Source organism: Condylostylus longicornis, unplaced genomic scaffold (assembly GCF_029603195.1).
Source record: "Condylostylus longicornis isolate FDR11 unplaced genomic scaffold, ASM2960319v2 ptg000163l, whole genome shotgun sequence".
Taxonomy (NCBI): domain Eukaryota; kingdom Metazoa; phylum Arthropoda; class Insecta; order Diptera; family Dolichopodidae; genus Condylostylus; species Condylostylus longicornis.
The window spans coordinates 1,485,954-1,511,079 of record NW_026578131.1 but is presented as its reverse complement, the minus strand read 5'-3'; the positions used below and the strand labels follow the sequence as shown (position 1 = coordinate 1,511,079).

At 24.9% G+C, this 25,126-nt stretch overlaps 1 protein-coding gene across 1 annotated transcript in view; it reads left to right on the top strand.

The window, feature by feature from the left end:
• The window catches only part of LOC129616248 (1-phosphatidylinositol 4,5-bisphosphate phosphodiesterase epsilon-1-like), a 108,836-nt gene that overhangs the window by 10,801 nt on the left and 72,909 nt on the right, over nt 1-25,126 (top strand). The window contains exons 2-4 of the mRNA XM_055531790.1: nt 127-341; nt 415-591; nt 16,437-16,582. Of these exons, the coding sequence (XP_055387765.1) occupies nt 127-341; nt 415-591; nt 16,437-16,582 (538 nt within the window). The remainder of the gene's footprint in view (nt 1-126; nt 342-414; nt 592-16,436; nt 16,583-25,126) is intronic.

Sequence of the window (25,126 nt, the reverse complement as noted above, 5' to 3'; positions counted from 1 at the left end):
TTAAATTAGCATAATAATAGAATTAACATCCGTTTCCGTTATATTAATTTTTTTTTATACAATATAAATCATTAATTTTTCGAAAACTAATAAAATTATTAAAATTTGTATTAATTTTTTCTACAGCTAATTTTCGTTCTTCATCAGCAGCTAGTAATGTTGTTGGTGGTAGCGGTGGCTGCAGTGGCATCGGTGCTGGCAGCAGTAGTATAAACAGTGGCACGACCACAAATCCCTTACCTTCACATCCGGGTGATTTAGAGGAACTTCAAAGTGTTTTACATTTTCCGGAAGAAGTTGCTTTACGTCTAACGGATGCCGAATATCAATTGTTTTATCAGGTAAAATAAAAATTTATTTTGTTGTTAAACAAATTATTTTTATATGAATATTTCGATTTTATAAATTTATTAGGTGCCTCCCATCGAGTATTTTAAGCATGTGATATTAGAAATTCAAACTGAAACTGGTACATTACACCAACCAACACAACCGCAATCGCAACAACAGCCGCAAACATCAACTCAACAATCATCAAATACCACAACAACCAGATTAACAATAAAAAGTTTACAAAAACGCTTTGATGAGGTAATTTATATTTGGTTGTTCTTAAAAATTTAATGTTTAGTACAATACATGAGATTTTGCAAACAAATAAACTTCTAAAACTTATTAAGAATTTAACAAAGATATACATAGGTAAAATCAGTCTACAATAAAAATATTTGTATATTTCAATAATTCAATAAAAGTTCAATTTTGATAAGTTGAGCCCATTATTCATCTATTTTTAAAAATCAATTTAATTTTATTCCTCCATAAATCATAATGTCACTTAAATTTTTTTTATTCTTATATAAATTGCTTTTATTTTAATATTTTCCTTATAATTTTCGTATTCTATTTATTTATTTTCTACAAATTAGTTTTTATATTTAATATTTAATAATCCAAAATAATCCAAAAGAAAAACAAAAAAAAAAAGGAAAAGTAATGAAAACTCATTCATTTCATTGCTAATATTTCCTTCCATTTTTCGAAACTGAAATACCAAATAAAACAATAACATTCAAAGAAAAAGTCATAAAAGTGAAAATTCCAAATCAAATCTTTAAGTCCATTTCTACAAAAAGGATATTAATGTATACACAAACGTACAGATGTACATATGTATATGTCTTTATTTTGTAAAGGATCTTTCATAAACTGTCGAATAAAAATATATTTTCTATAGAATTAAAGGAAATAAAATTAAATGCCATTTATAACAGTAAATTTGCTGTATACTGGCAAAACTACACACAGGAGTTTATGTATATAAAAGGGTAGTTTGGAACACTTTATTACGCTTATTTATTTTAGTAGACGCCCTTTAGATACATATTGGCATAGAATTTTGCTCAATTATTATTTTTTACCTCTTCCATAAATAGCAACCAACAAGCAAAATAACCCTGAAAAAGCATAACCTATGAAAAGCAAAGCACAAAGAAATTTTATAACGCATTATCCTTTAGATGTCAGTTTTAACGTATCTTCACATATTTGCAATCTTAGCAATTTCGGTCATATTGGCCAACTCTTTACATATTTACAAATATATATATATATATTTGCAAAGTAATAAAATCATTTAAGCTAAAATACTTTGCAATAATTTTGTAAGCGAAAGAGCAAACAAATATAATATCCTTCATAAACTGATAATGTGTACAAAAGATTTTCGTTCATTTTATTTTTTTTTATTCCACAATCAAAATAAAATATCCTCTAGGATCTAAAATAAAGGACAAGATAAAAAATGTAAAAAGAAAATTGAAATAAACTAGCTAAAATTGTAACATCCTAATAAATTACATTTGGACAACTGGGGATATTAAATTTATAGCTATAAAATATCCTTCTCTTTTTCAATAAATTCACACTGTGTCCGCTAGAATTGCGCGAAAGAAAACATTATTGACTACAAAATTAGGAAGCAGAATTTGATTAAAAAAAATTTCCGGGAAAATTTTCGTAAAAAATATTTATAAAATTGATACATAAAAGTATTAAGTACCTCGTAACTAGTTATTAAAATTTTTAAATTAAAGAAAATAGTTAAAAATATGTTTTCACGGTTCCCTGTTATATATTTTCTACAGATCCGAAAATTTTAATGTGTCCTGTAAACGTTTGTAGGTTGTGTTAAGCCAAACCAACTATTGCATTTTAAGTTTAAAATTCAAAATGCATTTACATAAATATGTGTATACATTATGCACTCCTTAATATTGTTACATAAACGTATAAAACTAAAATTTACTATTTCACTTCATCTATGCGTTGTTGATGAAAATTTTTATTCCATTATTTTAATTCATTTTCCTTTTGGCAAAAAATTTTCTTTTTTTTTAGTACTTGATATTAATGATAGAGAAGAAATCAAAAAAAAAAAAAAACCAGAAGAAAATGAGCAATAATTTTGTTTTCCTGATTTTCTCATTTTGTCTGAAAATCTATAAAACAAAAAAAAGTTAAAAAAAACAGAAAGAAAGCAATATCCTTTTTTGCTTTTGTTACGAGTGGCTTATAATATCCGTTTTTTTTCTTTTTATAATAATTCTAAGGATCTACTTCACACATTTCTTTTTTCCATATTGGAAAATAATGTACATACATTTACTATATAATATAAGAAAGTAAGAAAAGCATACAATAATATGAAATTATTTCTTATTTGTGTTTCACTTTCTCAAAATTCCACAATATTATTCATAAGGATGCGATGATTAGTCTTCTATATATTTCTTCAAAAAGGAAAACAAAAATTTTCATTTATCATCAGCGTAACTACATAGGTTTGTCGCATGTACAAGGAATATGTCATATTTTTCCGCAACATATCATTCGATATGACTACCAGATGTATATGGCATTGATGTCTTTTTTTTTTATTTTCTAAATATTGTTAGCGATTGTCATGCCCTTGTGGTGATTCTATAAGAAATAATTTCTTTTATATATTTTTTTCCTTCTTTTATACCTCTCTATCATCAAAATATTTTTCTGTTTCTCATTTCAAATTTTTATTTGGATTGTATTAGAATTGAAATAGAAAATTTTTCACAGCCTCATTAAATTCTTTTTTCAATTCAATTCACAAACGTTTTTACAAGTACAAATAACTTATTTATACATTATATGCTAATAATTTCATAAAAATGTTACAATATAATTAAAATGTATCCATACTAAGTTACCAATGGATTCACTAATTCAATGACGTTTTCACCGATTTCATTTATTTTGAGTGTACTTGTATAAAACAAATTTCTAAATACGTCTACTGGTCTATGATTTTCTATTTCTAATCGAAAACCATAGTTTGATACACTTATGTCTACATAAGTGTATCAAATTATGAATTTCGATGTCAACTACATTTTATAATTTTTTTTCTTCCTTATTTTATCAAAGAACTGAAACCTATCATCAATTTGTTTGAAATTAAATTAAATTTTTTTTCATCACGTACTGAATACTTTTGGTAATATTTACTTGACTGTTTTAAATTTTCCTGTCATCCTTTATCAAAAAGCCCAAAAAAAAATTCAGTGTTCTGAGAACAAAAAACAAATACCTACAGGTGATTTTAATTTTACGAAATGCTTTTCGATTTACTCATAGGCATAAACTTATGTAGACATAAATGTAATAATACCTACGTATATATAAGTGCATTAGACTTCAAAAGCAGAATCAACACAAAACTGAAGTGCCAAATTAAATGAATTGATTACATAAATTAAGAGTCGACTTCTTGTTTTAAAAAAATTAAAAAAAAAAGTTAAATCTTTTTCCAATTAATTTGGTATTCAAAAATATTTCAAAAAATTAAACGATTGAATTATAGTTTTTTATTAGCTTGCATACTGTGACCTATCATAAAATAATTAAGAGTTTATTTTGGTAATTGAAAATGTATAATAGCCGCAATGCATGATTTTTGACATGTTCAATGAGAAACAGTTTGATAAGGAACTGTGAAATGAGGAATTTTTGAATGTACAGTAGTTAAAACAAATTCAAAAACCTCTCTCTCCAAAACAAAATATTATTTGGTTCTTGCTATTTATTATTTGACATTTCCTCTTTTAATATTAATTTTGTGAAACGTACATCAGAAAGTGTAAAATTATAAGTTTTTAAAAAAAAACTTTTATCGTATTGTCCTCGACGTATTTAATCAAATTAAAAGTGTAAGCTCATCTGAATACTAAATATAAATAAAATTACACAGCCTTCAACAAGGAATATTCTAAAATTAAATATTTTCATAATCACTCGAAACTATGTATGCTTAATAATAATTAATAACTCATTGCAATTACTTAAATTCTTGCAAAATATCTAAACTGCAATTCTTGAAATTAAATTATCTAGAATCATTCAACTGCATTTCATCAACTGAAATACACTAATTACGATTAATTATTAATAATCAAACATTCAATTAACTTTGATTTAAATTAAATATTAAAAAAAAATTCGAAACTATTTATATAATCTCAAATTATTAAGAACAAATGGCAACAACACTTTTACATCGTTTAATCCCTAAATAATCTTAGTAATGTATTTATCAGGGAAAAAAATAAAAGAAACAAAAAGGAGAAAAAAGAAAAAAAATCTCATTAAATTTTACTATTTAGAAAAAAAATCTCAAATGAAATGAAAATCTTAAATATTAATGAATTCATTTTCCTCTAAAATGCAAATTGAATGTGTATTTTACATCATGGAAAGAAGAAAAAAGAAAACAAAAAGGGGGATTCAGAACATAGACAAGAAGATGCAAAACTATCCGTAGTGCTTGTTATAGTAAAAATGAAATTGTAATGAATATTTCATGAGAAAAGCATTTCATGTCGTGACAGCACACAAACGCAATAATGACATTTTACATTTTTCGTTTTTGTATTTTGTGTTCGTTTTTCATTTGTTTGCTTAACCTTTTTTCTTTAATGCAAAACTACAATCTAACTAACTCCTTCTCCAACTCACCCACTTACTCACAATATCATCGTCAAAGTTTTCACCAACATTAACAGTTTATAAAAATTTCAAAATTGAATAATATGATGGTGTTTTGAAAGAGAAACATTTAAAAAAAAAAAATACACAATTTATATTAAATTCGATTCAGGTCACATAAAATAGAAAACATTTTAGTTGCACAATTATTCTAACCCTATGCTACTAGCAAAATATGCATTTAAAGTTTAAAATTGAAAAATAAAAGCAAAAATAAAAAATATAATTTATAACCTTTGGGAGATTTATGGTATTTTAAAAGATGAAGAATGTAAAATTTATTGTCCTACAAATTCTTTATACTCGTATTATATGTATTATATTATGTTATATCCCTATGTAAGCGGGCAAACACATACATATAATATAATATGGGGGTGAATTTCAAAGAACTTTAACATTTTAATATGAACAAAATTTCGTAATTTTAATTTTAAGGAAATTTTCAATTCAGAATTTTAAATTACATAAAATTTTAATTTTTATAATTATCTCTATACTTAAATTACTCTTCAGTCAAATAATTAAAAAATTACTAAAATAAAAAATTACAAAATAAAATAAAAATAAAATAAACTAATATTTTACTCAATGGTTTTTCTGGTGGAATTTTTTGAATTCTTTTTTGCTGTTGAAAAATAATTTTGCTTTTCTAACATAGAGACCCATAATCTTAGGAATAATGCAGGGAAATCAAACAGATTCAAATCACAGTCGGATATGTAAAAAACTGTTCCAATATTGAAAAGCTAAGTAAACAATACTTAAAAAAAAGGAATAGTTATCAGTAAATATTTATGTAAAAGTAATTAAAAGTATTTGCAATATACTTACGCAATCTGAAAGTGAAGTTTTACTGAACAAGTAAGTAATAATAGGTAAAACCCTATGGCAAGCAACACCCGAAACTACATTATTAACTTTCGTAAATAAAGATAGGTATATTTCAATCTTTCATTGCTTTATCCCTGATATTAAATTTCACCATTAGATGAAGTTAGAAAAAAAATAATCATTCTGACGATAAAATTAAATATGCTGATTCTTAATTTGTTTTTAAAATTCAGCAATGTATTCAAGATTACAATTAAATCCTACACTTAAATGAGGTGAAAAGAACTGGAAAACGATTAATGCCATAAGGTTCAACCCACATAAAAATCGCACAATATATAAGATACGGAGAGTTTACAAAACAGTACTTCTTCCACAACCAAAACTCAACAGAACACTACTCTGGCATTGCAACATAATTATCTAATATGTATTTCATTACGAAAAATTTTAAAGATTCTCTATGAAATTGAAAAATTCTCAACAAAAAACTTGAATAAAAAAATTTAAAAAAAAAAAAAGAAAATGAAAAAGAATTATAATTTGAATCTTAGTTTTTTTCATTCCATCAAATTTTGGTATTCTTCTATCCCCTCTTTTTCACATCCAAATCTGGCACACAAAAAAAAAAAATTCTAGTCACGTTTTATTGATCCTCTTTTTCTCTTTGCTAGAAAAATGATATTTTTAAACTTTTTTTCTCCCGTTTCATTTCATCTGGATGTTATTCAACGCTTTCATCTTGATGCTATTTTGTATTCTTTAATTTGTTGTTGTTGTTTTTCTAAATGAAGTTTTATGATTTGCATAATAAGTAGGTTTTCTGTTTTCTCATACATATTTCATATATAGTATTCGTGTCGTACACAATCTTTACTACAAAAATTGAGAGATGCAAAACATTTAGATATCAAAAATTTTAGTCGTGATATTCATAGTTAATTACCATTCGAAATCAGTCAAAAAATTGTGATCAAATCCGTCCAAGAAAGAGAAATCTTTGGCTTCCGCAGAATATTTAAAATATCTTCAATAATTTAAATTAACAGTTGAATGTTTTAGGAAAATTCAAAGTTTTGAATAACAAGACTTTTGATTTGAAAAAAAAAAAGTTTCAAGTAATTTTAGTAAAGCAAAAGCTACGTTCTTACCCAGTAAATTTAATAGAAAAATGCCTGTTTTCCGAAAACAAAAAATAATACATATTTTAAAATATCATAATCTATTTTAAATAGAAAAATTAAATCCCGCGGATCATTAATTAATATATTATTATGCACAAACAAATTCGTTTCTAGTTAAACGAATTATACTGTTTAGCATGTTAAAATTTACGCCCAATAGGTCTGACGAACTTTTTCCTCGCGTTTATTGGAAACCAAAGTTCTGTGTAGAGAAAGAAATAAAAAAAAATATTCAAAGAAAGAAAGGATAAGAATGCCGGTATTAAATAGGCTTGTAGGTTTCAACATTATTAAACAATAAAGTAAGTTTGTACTACGAGTATAATTGACTGATTGGAAAGGCCATTTTGTCAAGTTCCTTTAATTTATATTAAAAAATGGTTGAAAATTTTTAACTAAGTTCCAATTAAAACAAGAATTAAAATAGCTATACGTGCTCCGAAATGCAAATTTTGGTTTGAGCATTTTTTTTAAATGTGTTCATTGTATCTTGTGATAAAATTTTACCTTGAAATGTAAAGTATTACATTAATATAAAACTTTATGACACAAAAAGATATTCTAAAAAAGGAAGATATCTAATTTAAAGAGGCTGTTCTACAACAAAAGTAAATCTTTTCTTTGTCTTCTTTTTCTTCAAAATCATTACATACAAGATTTAATAATAACAAAATTTAAATAAACATAATTTTCAGCGGAACAAATGTAATAAGGTGGAGATCAACATCATAGAAATTCGTACATATCTATGCATGCGTATACGAAAATGACTCTAACTTAAAATTAAAATTTATTTTACGGATTTTTTTAAAAACCTACAACAAAGTCAATAAGGATGAATTTATAACTATACAAAATTATATAAGGAAAAACACATCAATGGACGTTAACTTGTAAAATATGAACATTTTAAATTTAAAAATTCGAAATACGAGTAGATTTTCACAGAGGAATTTTTCTTTCAGGAATTTATTTTTTATATTAAATACTTAAATTATTATTTAAGTATTTAATATAAAAAATACTTAAAGTTATTATAAATACAGATTAATTACAAGAGTTATTATAAATACAGATTAATTTAATCAAATTTCGCTATTAACAAGAACAAATTTCATGTTAATTATCTTTTTATATTTGTCTACATTGAGTTTGAGAGTAAAAGCCTCTCTTAACCCTTCCGTTATCTTGAAGTCATTAGATGACCCTAAACAGTTTCAAATCAAACAAATTCGTTATCAACTTGGCGTGTAATTTTAAATCCTTTATATTGGTGTTATTTATAAAGTTTTGATAAACGTTTTACACTTATTATATTAAATAATTTTGTCAGTCCTACAAGTCAGGCCGTAACGCGAACATCAAATTTCAAAACAATTTTCTTAGTCCGACAAAGTCTTCAAAAAAAAGTATATCAAACATATCAAAAGTAAGTTAGGCGACAACTTTTTTAACAAAAAAAAAAAAAAAAAAACCAAATCTTTAACAGTAAATATACTAGCTTAATTAATTACTTAATTATAAGTTTATAAAATTATACTTAAAGTTTATAAAAAATTATTTTAAAAAATGAATTATCCAAAAAACCTAATTAGTTTTAAAAACTGTATAAAATTGAACTTTTCTGCTTCTCTCTACTATGCTGTGAAAGTTATTGTCTAAAGCTAAACGTCTAGTGTTTATATGGTTACAAAGAATATTTGCAATAAATAATAATGTTGAATAATTTTGAAATTCTACAACTTATTCAATGAATAAAAATTAGAAAAATAAAACAGAAAACTCTTTTTGAAAAAATCTTTTGACAAATTGCGCTTTTATTCTTGGAAAAAAGGAATTGCTCTCATTGTTGTTTTTTTTTTCATAAATTTTTTTACGTCATATTCACTTTGAATGTTTTTTTACTTCTTCCTAGGATAATAACAAAATTCCTTTTTTGCCGTAAGAACAGGTGAAAAGATTTGTTTTCCCTATTTTTCCTTTTTCTTATTACAGATGTTGTAAAAACCATCACTTCCATCTTTTTAGTCCCTTGCAGTAAAAAAAAAAACAAAAAAACGTGTTAACAAAAACCCCCTTCAATTTTTTTTTGGTATTACAAAAGAGGAGCGTAGTATAAGAAACAGAACATCATTGCGATTTGCATAAATCCTACTGCTTTGAAATCTTTAAAACTAAAACAAAATAATAAAAAGATACGGGCGGCATATAAGTTCCTATAATAAAACATTTCCAAATATAAAACAAATGTATACAATAAAATGCTAAACTGTTATACCTGAGGATAAAATAATAATAATGTTGACAAAAACGAAACAATAAAAAAAAAAAGACAAAAAAATTCTGTGAAATTGGAAATGCGTTTCAACGCTTTCTTTCAAAAACACAAAAAAATTCTAGATTGATACCACCTTTGAGATTATATGAAAATTCTTTTTGCATTACATACTTTTAACTTATTCAAATATCATTTTTTATGGCATAAAAGAGCTTAGCGCGATATCCTGTTTTGTCTCATCGCTTATATTAATTTTGTTTTTCTCTCTTTTTATTTTTAGTTAGCAATTTAGTTATTCGCGGTGTCATATTTTCTTTCTTCCTTGTAACTCAATCAAATTTTCAGTTTATTTATTTTCATGGTTTTGCAAAAAGTTTTCAGGATAATTAAAAACCCATCAGTTCAGGTCACATTATAAAAAATGATGCTGAATTGATAACTTTGTGAACTTGTTTAAAGAAAAATAGTTGGATAAATGTCCTGGAGTGGCGTAATTCCAAATCACTTTCTCCATCATGCTGAAGAAAGTTCTCTTCAAAGTCCTCTGGAACTGATAGAATCAAATTCGATTTTCAAAGAAGTTGTACACTAAAATATTACTTACAACGGAAATTATTACAAACAGGTGAAATAATAAATATTTTGTGACACAGATAATAAAACTGTTATACAACATCCAATTTTTAAACTCTGTAATTAAGAATCAGAAAAATTTTTATAATCTAAACTCTCTATTTTTATAAACATACTCTTAAACTTTTAAATATTAAGTGTGATATATATACAACAAGAATGAGGTTAAAGTCTAAATAAACCAAACAATTTCAAGAGCTTTTCATTAACTTAACATAGAATTCTAGAGGCTTTTAACAGTTTTAAAATGACGCAATAAACTTAAAGATTTAAAAAAAAAAAATATTATATAACAAATACATTAAATTTTCGATATTTTATTATAAATTTATAAGTATAGTAATAAGACTCCTCAAGACTTGTGAAATAATTCACATTAAAAATCGCAAAATGAAAACTCAACATTCTATATAATGTATGTGACATAATCAATTCTGTATTAACTTAAGATTTGAAATCTTCTAATATTCACTTTTTACTTCATAATAAAACATTGGTTTTTAATTTCCTTCCAGCTGTTTATTTCATATTATACTATACCGAATAAACAAAGGAAAAAAAATCCTTGACAATTTTTTGCCCTCCCCTTAAACTTCCTTCTCCTTTTTTTAAACGTTACCTCTCGGATACAGGAAAAAATGTGAGTTCGAAAATGAATAGAATGAAATTTTATATTCAATGCTTTTATAATGATTTCTTTTCACATTTTGATGCCACCTAACATAAGACATTTCTGTTAAGTTTCATAATAAAATGCGCATACCAGAATTAGTTTCTTACTGCTCAAGTATTTTAAAAATTAAATTGAAATTTAATTCACAAAAACAGAAATAGATTTAATTTACATAGGTGCTCAGTTATCACACAAAAATACTTATGTAACTGAAAAAATATATCATTCAAATTTTACTGTCATTATATAAAATGAGTATTGCGCTTTCTATTTTGATAAAAAAGTTTATTGATTTGTGTCTGGTATAACAAAAGAGTATTTTTATGACAACGCAAAATCATAAAATTTCTCATAATATTACTTCGTGTTGTAACAAAAGTTTTAACATTCAGCATTCAAGAGAATTCATAATAAATTACTGGATTAAAAAACGTCCAATTTATAACCAAATTCGATTCATTATTGTAAAACTTTTTAATTTTAAATCCCTACTAATTAAAAATTCAGATGTGTTCAGCATATGGTCGGATTGTATTATATCAATCTTAAATGCTGCTTACAAATAAAATAATTTCTGTAAAAAATAGACAGAGAAAATAAAATAAACTTTCTGGAATTTTATTTTAAACCACAATTAGTTAGTTAATTTTAAATTATAAGATGATTTTGTAAAATGATTTTAAAGACTCAAAATTGAATTTAATAATTCCTTTTTTTCAGTCCGGTTTCTAAAATTTTTTAATTTTCTCTCATGAAAGTTGAATTATTAATGCCTTTACTTTCAACAAACCACAATAACAAAATTTTTGTGAACACAGTACCTATACCTCCTTTATTGAATATGCAATTGCTAAGAATTTCAGAAACTTTTTGAAAAAAAAAAATTTTGTAGAAAACTTTCAAAGAACTCAATAATTCTTATTAACATTAATAAATTATTAGAATATAAGTAAATGTCAAATTAACAAATTCCTAATTAATAATTCGCGACATTATGGCAGGTTCTCATTGTAACTCTCATTGAAAAAAGGATAAAACGAATGGTTATTTTTTTTATAAAGGATAAAAATTTTCAAAGTTAACCCTTTATAAATTTTCCATTTAAGATTACCATAAGATAAAAGAGAAAACAAAATTAAAAATTTTATTCTGTATTTTTCATTTTGTTGTTATAAACAAAACTGATTCATAATCAAAAAATACATATAATTTAATATATGTATATGTATATAAGTAACATAGAAAAATAATTGTAAAATTAAAATAATAATTTTTCAAGTTTAAAAATTTCAAATAATTTTTGAAATTAATTGAAAATAATTTTTTGAAGTTAATTGAAATTTTTGCTATGTTCTACCTCAAAATTACGAGTATTACAATAAATTCTAAACTTACAGCGAATTTATTTTTTCAACCTTAAGACATTCTTTCTAAAAATTTCCACTCGACTCTTTTATCTCCCTTTGTTTTAGCAAAATTTATCTACATATGCATGTGTAATTAATGTAAAATTAATTTTTTTTTTGTAAATTCCATACATTTGGTATTCTTTAAAACTGTACGTACCAGGGAACTTAAAATAAAAAACTTGTCCTTTCATTTAAGAGAAACAATAATGTTTTCTCTAATTAATGACCTTTTCACGTCGATGACAACACAATTAACAAGGAGATGATCGTATTTAAAGAATTCTAAGTTAAAATTTAAATTTACCAGAATTACCTGCAAGAATTCTGATACTTCCAATTTTTAAACTCTAAAAATTCAAAAATAAAATATTTTAAATTTTATTCAACTTTAATTGTTTACTGAATTCATCTATCTATTTATTACTTTAAAAACTATGAAAACATTTTATATTTAAAATATATATAACAAATACTAATCAAAGCGGTAATCATAGTGGCAATCATAGTGGCAATCATAGTGGCAATCATAGTAGCAATCATAGTAACAATCATATTAGCTCTCATAGTAGCAATAATAGTGGGAATCATAGCAGCAATCATAGTGGTAATCTAAATAGCAATCAAAAAGGCGCTTATAATAACATTAAGAGCATATAAGAAAATTACTTTATTCAACCATTATTCTTCTTGTTTTCTACATTTTTCATTTCCAAACAAAATCTCAAATCAAAATCTAAATTAAAATTTATTTTTTTTTTATTTTTGTGTATTAAAACAAAATCTCAATTTTTTTTTAACTGACAACATAATAGTAAGAATGAAGGAAACAAATTAACGAGAACAAATGAGATTATGCGGGGTATATAGGATATACATATATTTATAATTCTTATAAATTTGCATAAAATTTGAAATTCTTAAAGATTTTAATATTACAGACCTCAGTTATATTTTTTAAATTATGCAGTAGTGATCAAACGGTGAGTCCGTTAAAATAATCAAAATTGACTTCAAAATTGTTTGTGCTGCAGACGAAAATAAAAATTATTATTAGAAACATTATCAAATTAGGTTCACTTGTTATGATGATAGTCTTCTGGAAGATTGAAACATTATTAATAGTATTAAACTATTGATTAATTAATAGAAGTATTCAAGTTATTATTATCAACTTTCATCTTTTAAATTCACAAATCAAATATAGATTTTTTTGATTTAATCTCAATGAATTTAAACCCTTTTCATTAATATTTGTTTCGTTTGTAACAAACTTTATTGAACCTCAACGCACAATAAAAAAAACTACGAAAAGGAAATGGTTTTGTTTTATTGATGCTTGCTAAAAAGTTATTTTTTTCAAATAGAATTTTGAAAAAATCCTTCTTTTAAGACTTCAAATAACGATATAACAGAATAATTTCCATTGAGCTATACCACAAATGTCTTATACAACTTAAGTGCTTATACAACTTAAAAGTTAAAAAGGAAATAACGAATTTTCAAAAAAAGACCTTTTTTTTCTTGTAATTACTTTGTTATTCAATCCATTTATTAGATAAAAAAGAAACCAATATCGGAAGACTTAATAATTAATAAAATCAATTTTCTAATTAAATATTTTTTAATTTACTTTTCTTTCAAATAATAAACCTTAAATTTCAAAACTTTTCGGGACAAAGGTATGTATCCTTTTATTAAACTAAAATAATCTTATTAAAATTTACTTAAATTTCTTTAAGATTAATCCTTTTTTTTCAATTTTTTGTTTGTAAAATTTTTTAACCAGTTCATTATTTTTATGAATCATGTAATTCGGGTGAATAAAAAGGTAAAATTTAATCCTTTAAAAATAAGTAATGTAAATAAGAGGATGTTCTTACAACCTACTTAAGAAATTTCAGATGTAAAACAAAATTTTCATTATAAACTAAATCAACTTGGAAACTGTATTAAAATAACTTTTATTATAACGCAAATTTTCAATTAAATAATCACTAAAATAGCCACATAACATATAAATCCCGTTATTTTTCATATTGGTTGCAATTAAGCAGATTTTAAGGTATAAGTAATTTCATATTTTCAGGCTTAAGGCAAATTATATTCAGATAAAATACAACGATCTCACGACTTTAAATTTCAGCTCTTAAACCTATTAATTTACAATAAAAATAATTTAAAACTTCTTACCTAATGTGTATGTATTTGAGTTAATGTTACTGGATCATCCTCTTTAAAGTTTATTTGCTAAAAATTGCTAATTTATATTCCCGTTAGAACCAAGTTATAAAAAGATGGGTGCTTGTTTTTTTTTTCTTTTTAACACTTCTTCATATTTTTTTCCCTTGTTAGATAATCCTGTCCGTTGCTTGCTTGCTGAAGTGCTTTTAGATTCTAGTGGTCAACAAATTCATAAGATTGATGCTTTTTTGTCTTTTTAATCCTCCATCATATTTCCTTCTTTCTTGGATGATCGTGTATTAAACTAGATTGTTAAACTTCGTTTTAATATACATATGTAGAATCTCCACGCCAATATTTCCATAACTCTTTTTGATATCTTCTTATTGGACCGTCATATTCATTCTTCCAAAATATTTTCTTTACATATTAAATCTTATTTCTTGCTTTCATTTTAAAATTAAATCTAACATTTTAAATTTTTTATTAAATTCACATTTTTCTTTCCGATGCTGACGCTGATTCCTAAGCGCTAAAAAATTAATGCTGATGTGTTGTAATTCGTACTTCTAATAAAAATGTCCGTTAAAGCAAATTGAAAATGAAATTGTTGCGTCACACTTTTAAAGTCACAAACAATTTAAAAATGTGAATACGTAGCGCCTCTTGTGTTTATTATAAATATGATGAAAATTTTTTTTCAAATTAGTACAACTTCTATTTAAAATTAACTGTCAAATAAAAATAATATTCAAAATTAATAAAAATTTGTACATATTTTTATTTAAAATTAACTGTCAACTAAATGATATTCAAAACTAAAAAAATTTTTCATATGTACTCATATATAAAAGCTTTTACTTTTTTCCATTTAATTACACATATACAAATCAAAATACCATCACAATTTTTTAACCAAGGAAACCTTCTTTTTACAAACAAATGTTTTTTCAAAATTTAAAAATCAACTAGTGGTACAACTAACATAATAAACACATCAAATCAAATGATGTTAAAGTATTATATTTAAAATGCATAAAATAAATTTTAAGACGTCATTCTTTAAATATAGCTAAATAAAAAATTATGTCATAGATTCTTAGCACTTCAAGTTTAAAAAATGTTTGGCCTTTTTTCTTAAAATTAAATTTTTAAATTTAAAAAATTTTTGAGTTACATCAACAGGATTGTTATTGTGAATTATGATACTAAGGTTGAAATTATAATATTGGAAAAAATTAAACCAAAGCGCTGAACTGGCGGACGATATCCGTTGTTAACCGAACGACAGCAGCATGGCAATAATAAACCAACAGCAGCATAGCAAAACTATAATGATGACGTATCATATCACACAGTGGTAATTTCACTTGTTTCTGGGCCCTCCCATTCAAATATCTGTATTCTATATGAATTTTGACATTTCGCCATTGAAAATCGCTCTTGTTCTGTTTTCAACTTAAATATGTTGTGTAAAGATTTAGAAGGTTAAGTATGGTTGTCAAAACTTTCAATAGAAAAACTGAAAAATTTACTAAAGCGGGATTCATTGATTCATTAGTTTAGCAATAAACTGACATATTTTATATGAAAATTTGGATTTTTGACATTTACTCTGTTTTTAGTTAAGGTTTTTTTCTCTCTTTCAAAAAGTTGAATCAACTTCAACTTTAGCGCGGAGGTATTTTAAGTATTTTTATTTTTTTTATTAAATTTTGACATTGACAGTTTCGAAAGTTGACACATATTCAAATATTCGCCGATAAACAATTTCAAAACAATCGATGGATCAAAAGTCATTTCCTAAACCTAAAAAATTTATTTTTTATTTTTTAGGTAATGAGTATTTATTTTTTAGGTACTAACTAGTACCTAAAAAATAAATACTCATATCGTACTTCAAAAGTTAAAAATAAAAATATCCGCTTTATAATACTAATAGAAACACTTATATAAATTTATTAAAGAATAAAAATTTATAACTTTTAGTATCGAAATAAGTTCTTATAAATTTAAATGTAGCTATCTAGCATATTACAAATGTAGCTTTTTCGCAATAAATACAAAAAATTAATGAAAACACCCTATTTTAATTTTAAAAATTTAACTTTATATTGTGAATGAAATGTTAATTAGATGTTAATTTAATATTTTAAATATTGCAGGTTGTATGTTGGGTTTACCACTTGATAACGAATCAACAAACTTATGAAGATCGAAAAGCAGCCTTTGCATGTCTTTTAAGAGCGGCTTTAACATGTTGGAATATAGGAAATTTTAATGGGGCAATGGAAATTACAACAGGTCTCAAGTAAGTAATTTTTATTCTTTACCACCACTAACCTAACTTGTAAAGAATAACTAACCTAAAGAATTTTTGACTTAATATGAAAGGCAACATTTTCGCCTTTTGCGATATTACAAAATTTAAAGTTGAATTCAAATAAAAAAATGTTTTCATTTTAACTTTTGTAGCTTAAATTAAAAAATAACAGTAATTACAGCACTAAAATCGCAAACACACATATATGTACATCTGTATGTAACAATTCATACATACTTTATAAAAGCTATAGGACGTACAGATGTGCGTATGAATCAGAGTTTTATTAAGTCATACAAAATTTTTTTGCTCATCTAAAACGAGTGGATTTAATTGCTTCAGTAAAACGGAAAAAAGCTTAGGGTTGTAATCAAAAGTACCATAAGTTTACAAAAATAAAATAAAAACAGATCTTTAAAACAGTAGAACAAAAAAGCCGCAAATCTTATGTGGGTACATTATGTATGTATGTATATGCATGTAACACATTGTGTATACATGTATTCATACGGTTTCAAAAAAATTATGCAAATTCAGAATTTTTCACATAAGATTTTAGTATTTTACTAAAAAAGACACGTACATAATAAGTAGGTACATATGTACAAAATTTTCAGCAATTTCCTACTTACAAAAACATACCGAATTTTAGTATTCATCACCGTCATGCTGAAATCATATCTCAGCCGTGTTAATGTCATTCACATATTCAAGAGAGCAATCACTAGTCCTTATGCTGGAACATTCTCAATTGACCATATAATATTTACAGTCTAATCGTATCTCGCTTTTTTACTCACTTTTAATTCACTTTTAAATCAGAATTCTTCTGTTTTTTTAATGGGTATTTCATTTTCCCAATAAGATTACTTATTTTTTTAATTGGATTTTTGCATTTTTTCTCGAATTATGGACCGAACGTCTCACTTTCAAAAACAAAATTATTTTCCTATTTATTTCTAAATTTTAAAAAACAAGGAAAATAAAGTAGAAAAACGATTGCAAACTTAAGCGCGAGGGATGGAGCCTTTGATTTTTGTTATGAATTTTTATCCATAGATCATAAGTGGTCTATTTCACCTGACTAAGAACAAACAAACTGACTAAGAACAAAATTACATAGTTTCATTAGAAAACACAATTTTACGCTAAAACAAAAATAAAAATGCTAAACAACTTACTATCGATGTTCAAATTTGTGTGTATACATATACCTATCATGATTTGCCGAAATTTGCTGAATAAAAATATCAAAAAGTGATTTCAATTTCAGAGTTCGTTTGATACCTCACCTTTTCGTGTATTGTGTGGATACTTCATACATATGTTTCTTATAGCAAAAATCTTTTCTTAATTAATAAATATTTATAAAGTGTGTAAAATTATGAAAGTCAACATATTGCCCACACTTTGTTTTTGAATTTTAGTTAAGTTACATATTTTCAAATTGTGCTTTGAAGACTATGCTTTCTTATAATATCTTTATATGTATATACAAATCCCGAATGAAAATTATCAATTTAGTTATATACCCAAAACATATATGTATACATAAATTTTACAAAGAATAACTCTAGTTTTTATAGAATTTCAGTACGAAAAAAGGAAAAAAATAAAATACTCAAGAAAAAATTCTTATCGCACAATTTATATATGTATGTAAGTTTAAAGATAATTCTACCTATATGTAGCTCCTTATATGTAGGAGAAACGAGGTCAAAATTTCTTTCAGAAAAAAAAAGCAACAAAAACAAGAAAAATAACCATAAAATTAATATTAAGAAAAATGAAATTTTATGATCCTGCGAAAAGTGAACTTTGTGCTTATTTTAGTAAAGATAAAATGAATTCAAGTGTACATGCAAAAGTACACAAACAAAAATCTCATTATGTCGAGTAAAAATGAGGTTTTTTCTTTTTTTTTTTTTGTTGTATTGCACCAAGAACAACTGAATATTTTAAAGTTCCTTCTAAGAAAGCACGCCTGCAGATACATAAAAGTTATTCAAGAATTTATTTTTCTTATCCAACTGAAAAAAATTTTTTTTTTGTGAACACGTAAAACTAAAGTAATTTATTTTATTTAAATATGTTCTACATATTCATATACAATCATATACTTAGATATTTACATATGTACATATGCTGAGCATATTATACAAGATCAGCATACAAAAATTTTTGAATTTTTGCTCTTCATTTCACTTAATGCCATCTAAATTTTATTACCGAATAAAAATATGTACAACGTACCTACAGTACATAGTTGCATATAACATATGTATGTACATATTACTTAAATAATATTTGTTGTGTTTTTTTTCTTGGTTTTATAGAGGCGTTTCTTGCATAATGAAAATTATCACAATGTATTTGACATTTTCAAAAAAATTATATTTTTATGCTTTTAATAGCTTAATAAGACTTCTATTACACTTTTATATTATGTAATGAAAGTGTGATTATACAAATTTTTATATTGTGTAGGTACCTACTTACATATTTGTATATAATATGTCAAAAGATTAGCTTAATGGTCCTTAAACTAACAAATATGCGGATTTTTATATTTACAAAAGAATTAAAATGTCTGTAAGTAGTTGCTTTTGTATTATTCTTGTTTGCTTTCATGAAAAATTCAAACTTATATTAAATTACTATGAAAATTAGTGATCTTCATGAATGGAAAATTTTATTATTTAATTTTCGATATGCCAAAATGACTTTCGAGTACATTGTGTGATTCAACTAGAATCTTAAGGTAGCAACAGAGGTTATTAAAGAAAATTATTTCACTAATACGAGTCTCCCTCTGTTCAAGTTAACACTTGTTTTGGTTTGTTGAACTATTTATATTAAATTTGATATTGTCGGAAGATTTTTCTTTCCTTACTCCACTTGGGAGCTTTAGGATCTTCCTCTTGAGTTTAGAGATCAAGCATCAGTCATTGTTTTTACACATCATTGAGTTTATTAAGCGATGCTCAAACTGCCATAATATATTCCTTATATTAAATATGGAAAGTTATTGATATTTATTGTAGATTTTTGTTGAATAGTATGGATATATCAGTAATTAAACATTTTATTTTTAATGTTGTATACTAAACTATATAATGTTAAATATAATTATTATATTGACCTATCCAGGGCTTGAATCCGAATACCCTTCAATTAAACGACGATACGATAGCCACTGTACCATTAATCGGTAAGGCAACAGCTTTTCGCCACTGTTTAAAATTTCCAACAAATCTACTGTTATCTGATTAAATTTTAAAGCGTCAGTTTATTATTAATGGTCGAAAAACACATTACTTTACTTGAAAGACTATTTACACTATGTACGCTATATATGATAAATTTTATTCTTTAATATTTTCTATTATCTCGAAAACATATTCAAGGGCACTTTAACATTTTTATATGTCGCGTTTATTTTATGTTTAAACATTATTGGAAATTTCATTCTTTTGAACATCTCAAGCTAACACAAAGAAAGTAAATTTTCTTATACGTACATTTTTTAAGTGAAAAAAAGAATAACAAACTAAATGGAACAAAAGTTTCTTCTTTCATATAAAGGAGAAAAACTAAAACTCGTTAGGCAATATCAAATAATCGTTATATTATACGAGTGATAAAAAAAGAAAAACTACAAGTTATAAAAACTAATTTTCTATACCAATTCGTATTACAGACAAAACTTTTACCCTATTTTACCAACACCCCATTTTAGCTTCCTTTATTTTTTATTCAGAGATAAGAAGTTTGTTAAAAAAAAAAAGAAATGTTATTTTTTACTGTAATATTGCCATCTATCGTAAATTAGAGCCAAACAAATTTATTTCACACCGAAACCTGCAATTTCATATCGTCGGTACCATGGAAGAGTCACAAAATTGCTTTTTTGGGAGTTTTGAGTTATATATACAGAAAAATTCAGAATTTTCTAAACTATCTTTATAAAAACCCACGTAACTCTAACGTATTTTCGGAAAAAAAACGTAAATTTTGTAAAATTTCTTTTGTAAAATAATATAACTGCAAAATTAGATTATTGTGTATATTTTCAAATGCGTTTTTCTCAAAACACAAACAAAGCAGTTTCGTGACTCTTCCATAATACCGAGTATATGAGAATTTAAAAATACTAAAAGAACGTTTGTACTACTCTAACTGCAACAGAAAATATCCAGTATACCTAATTTGCGGTATTTGCAGTATACCTAAGTGTGTGCAAAACTGAAAGCTAATGGAAGGTTTCGAAATAAAAATGTCATTTTTCTCAAATAGTAAAATGAAAATGCATAAACTATATTGATTATAAAATGGGGACTATGCAAATTATTTTCGGAGTAAAGTCAGATCGTAATTAAGGTCCAAAAGTTTTGGATAATTGTCAGATATCTCTTCTTCTCCTCATAATAGCACTACATAATTCGTTAATGTTCCAGTTACACCTAATTTGGATCCGGTTTAATAAGATTAATTTATGGCCTTATAACAAAGTTTCTGCATAATAGTAAAAAATGAAAAAAGAATTGCCATAGCAAAAACTTAAAGAAGTTTCAAAGTTGGCAATGCCACAATAACGTAAACAACCAGTTGAATATTTTTTATAACTTTTCAAACTCACTTTTTTCTCCAAAAAAAACAACTTGAATAAAAATATTATTTATGCGCATATTAAAAACAAAAAAAAAACTGAAACTATAATTCTTTTCACAAGATCCCTTTATGTCCTTTTACATTTTATGTACATTTCTTTTTATGGAAAGCATAAAAAAGAGAAATAACAACAAAGATGAAGGGATAAAACTTTTTCGGAAACTTTATTAAAAAATGAATATGAAAATGAAATGGTACATTATGTAGTCACAAAAAAAAAATTCATGTGTGATCACACACAATTTTCTTATTACTTGCAAAATATATAAATTCCAAATGAAAAAAAGGACACGGAAATATAATAACTTTTATGTTTGTGTACACCTTCTGGTTCAATTTTAAATATTCATTTATTCATCAGTTGTTATACCTACCTGGAATTCTAAATAGGGTATATTATTTAATTCTATATAAAGTCGATTAAATTGTATGATTATAACCCCATTTTTATAATGTAATCGCATAAATGATCTTTTAAATAACCTTGTCCAAAGTCATTGATGTTACAGTACTTATAGTATGTATTTAAATAAAAAGGGTTTCACATTTTTTTAAATCATTAATCAATTTTAATCAGTAGTATATAAGCATTTGCAATAATAAAGTAACTTGACAACTTGTATTTTACACTCGCGCAAATGTACCGTTAACTTCCTGTTAGTGTTTGCAGTTCTATATCCGAACTGTAATTGAAGTCCATTGTTGTTACTATATATGGAATAAAGCAATCAGTTGTATAGTTTGTAGTTTTGCGAAAGTTCTGACACTGAATTCGCACCAAAACAATTAGTATTACTTTTGCTGCATTTTTTTTGTAATTTTTTAATTTTGACATTTGTTACAAAAAGACGCTTTTATTGACGGTAACAATGTACTTTCTTTTAAGTACTATCGGATTGCAGTTCTAAATACATATAAAACTAAGTTGTTAAGTGCTGCAAATATGAAATAAACCTGTAACTTTTATGGGCACTGTACAGCATCTACGTTAGTAAGAATATAATTCGAACTGCTTAAATTTTTCAACGCAATAATGTTATACAATCTGCTATATCGGTCGCCACGAATTCAATATTACTGTTTATATTTTTCTTAATCAAAAAACTCATTCAATTTTTGTCCTTATCAGAATTACAGCTTTTAATTGATGGACCTTTACATATACAATGATCTTATATTTTTGGACAAAAATTTAAAACAATCTTTATGCAGGTGAACAAATTTCCCATATGAAGCTAATATCGGGTATCGAATTGCTTATCAAAACCTTATTATTAAAACGTTAGAGCACGTATACTGCTACACTCGTATAGGTTCTATAAAAAGTTATATATTCTACAACTAGGTACTTAAAACTTCTGAACATACATTTACTTGTTACGTATGTATATACATATATATATACATATATATGTATATACATAAATAATTACATAAAATTCTCTTTATTCTCTTTATCAACCATTCTTTTTAATTCAACAAAGAGAACAAAAAAATTAAAATTTATTAAATAATAATTTTATCCGAGAGCAACCTTCCTTCGTACTCGTATGTATATCCAGAAGGTAAATCTTTTTTTTTATCTATACCCTCTCAGCTCACATTATAATGCAAACAATGGAATTGTTAACTTATTATATTTCCATAAAAGTGAAATTTACTAACCTAATTATAAAATTTTTCTACGAGTCTACCACTTTTTACAAAGAAAAACAACAAAAAAAAAATGAAAACCATAAAAGAAGATTTTGCATGAATAAAATAAATTTTATAAACTTATGTTTGTCATATTGTCGCAAAAAACAAGAAAAAGAATTAAAAGTAAAAAAAATTCAATGAAAATCCAATCTCCATAGTTGTTTTCTTTTTTTGTGTTTTTTAAGCCTATAAAAGTTTACAATATTTAAAGATCCCCATATACCATGTACTACATTTAACGTATGTACCAAAATTTATTTATGTAAAGGTAAAGTGCAGGATGATTCGCTTTAAAGAAACAAGAAAAAAAGTATTTAGATGTTAACTGCTATTATTTAAAAATAATTTCGTTCTCCTATTTAAACAAAAAGCGTTTATCAATATAAATTTGAGAAAAATATGAAAATTTATTAAATGAAGCCTTATACAAATTTTTTATATGAAAGATTCATACTTAATATATGAACCCAATTCCATTATACATAAATTTCATTTTAAAGAAGGTGCTAAAATCCTTATTTATCCTTTTTTTTATTAACTTTTACAGTGAGCAAATCTCAATATAGAATTTGATTGAATTACCCAGAATTTTAACAAGGCTTGAGTTGATTTTATGTACCATAGTTTAGCTGCCATCACATTAATTTTAGCATTCCAAAATGTTGCTTTCATTTCTATAATACAGCTATATTTTTTGTATTTCCGTTCATTCTAAAACCTAAGTTCTCATCTATTATAGATCTATTGAAGATGTCGGGATTGCTAATTAAAATATGGTCTTTCGGTAAAGTCTAAGAAGTAAGATTAGTTGACTTAAAAGTATATTTATTGTAGATTAAGTGGAAATTTTTAGAAAATTTCGGGGAAAATAGTAAAACAAGTTATTTGTTAATTGTTACAGGTTTTGCTTTTAGGTTTGGCATTGGAAAATTATTGGGCGACATATTATAGCATCTTTACCTAACAGTGACAAATTTAAGATCAATTTGGTTGATTATACAAGCTATTCCCATATAATGAACCAACTTTTGCTGATAAAATATACGAATAAGCATTTACATACATAATTCCTACATTACACATACAAGTTCGATTTCTAATACACACGCTTCTGTTAATCTTTTATTGTAATAAGGAAAAAAGAGAAGAAAATATTAAATATTTTAAAGAAAAAATTGTTAAATATAAATGTCGTATTATAATATCTTTATATCAAATATCATTTATTCTATAATGCAATTTATACATAACGTTATATAATATATTGTTGCTTAACATATACACATGACATATGACTATTATATAATAGAACATTATTATGTGCTGGATTTATATAACAAAAAATTAATAATTTGCACCTGTAAAGAGACCTATTTTTTCTCATTATGTTTCTAGGTACAAAAACCTAAAAAAGAACAAAAATTATTTAAAATTGTTGTTTCTGTCGTAAGACTTTTTAAAAAAATAGAATTTTCTAAATAAAGATAATGACATGTTGAAAGGTATCGGGAAACCTCCCAATATTTGTTAAATTAAAAAAATGTAATATGTTTTTATAAAAAAATGTCGAATACGGAACTTGTTTATGTAATTGACAAGAATATTTTATGAAAGTTTTAGAAAATTACGGTTTCCCATACTTTGACACTATTAAAATTAACCTTTTAAAAAAAAAAATTATTTAAAGTGAGAAGTAAAATCATTTTATAGCATGTAAGTACAACAGAAAGCAAATCTAGCTTATTTTTTTTTTCAATATGAAGCAAGTAATCTTAATTCAATGGTTGGTCTGTGAAACCAGTTCTTTGGACCTTCAAGCCAAATATTTGAATTATTCTTAAAAGTTAAAGTGCTTTGCTTATCATAATACCACATTAGTAGATATACAAAATCTTTTTCTCCAAGAAAAGTAGGTGTAAATCTTGAATAATATATATGTACGTAATATAGCTGAACTTTACAACTTATTGTAAATAAAATTTTACTTTAAACGTAAAAAAATTTGAATTCTTTTAAAACCCTTAATGCAACTTAATGCAACAGATTTCAGATTCAGTTACAAAATTTAAATTCAGCATATGCATTAAGAATTTTGAATTCAGTATGCAATAAATTCTAAAAAAATGCATAATCATTTCCGAAATTGAATAGTTTTAAAACAAA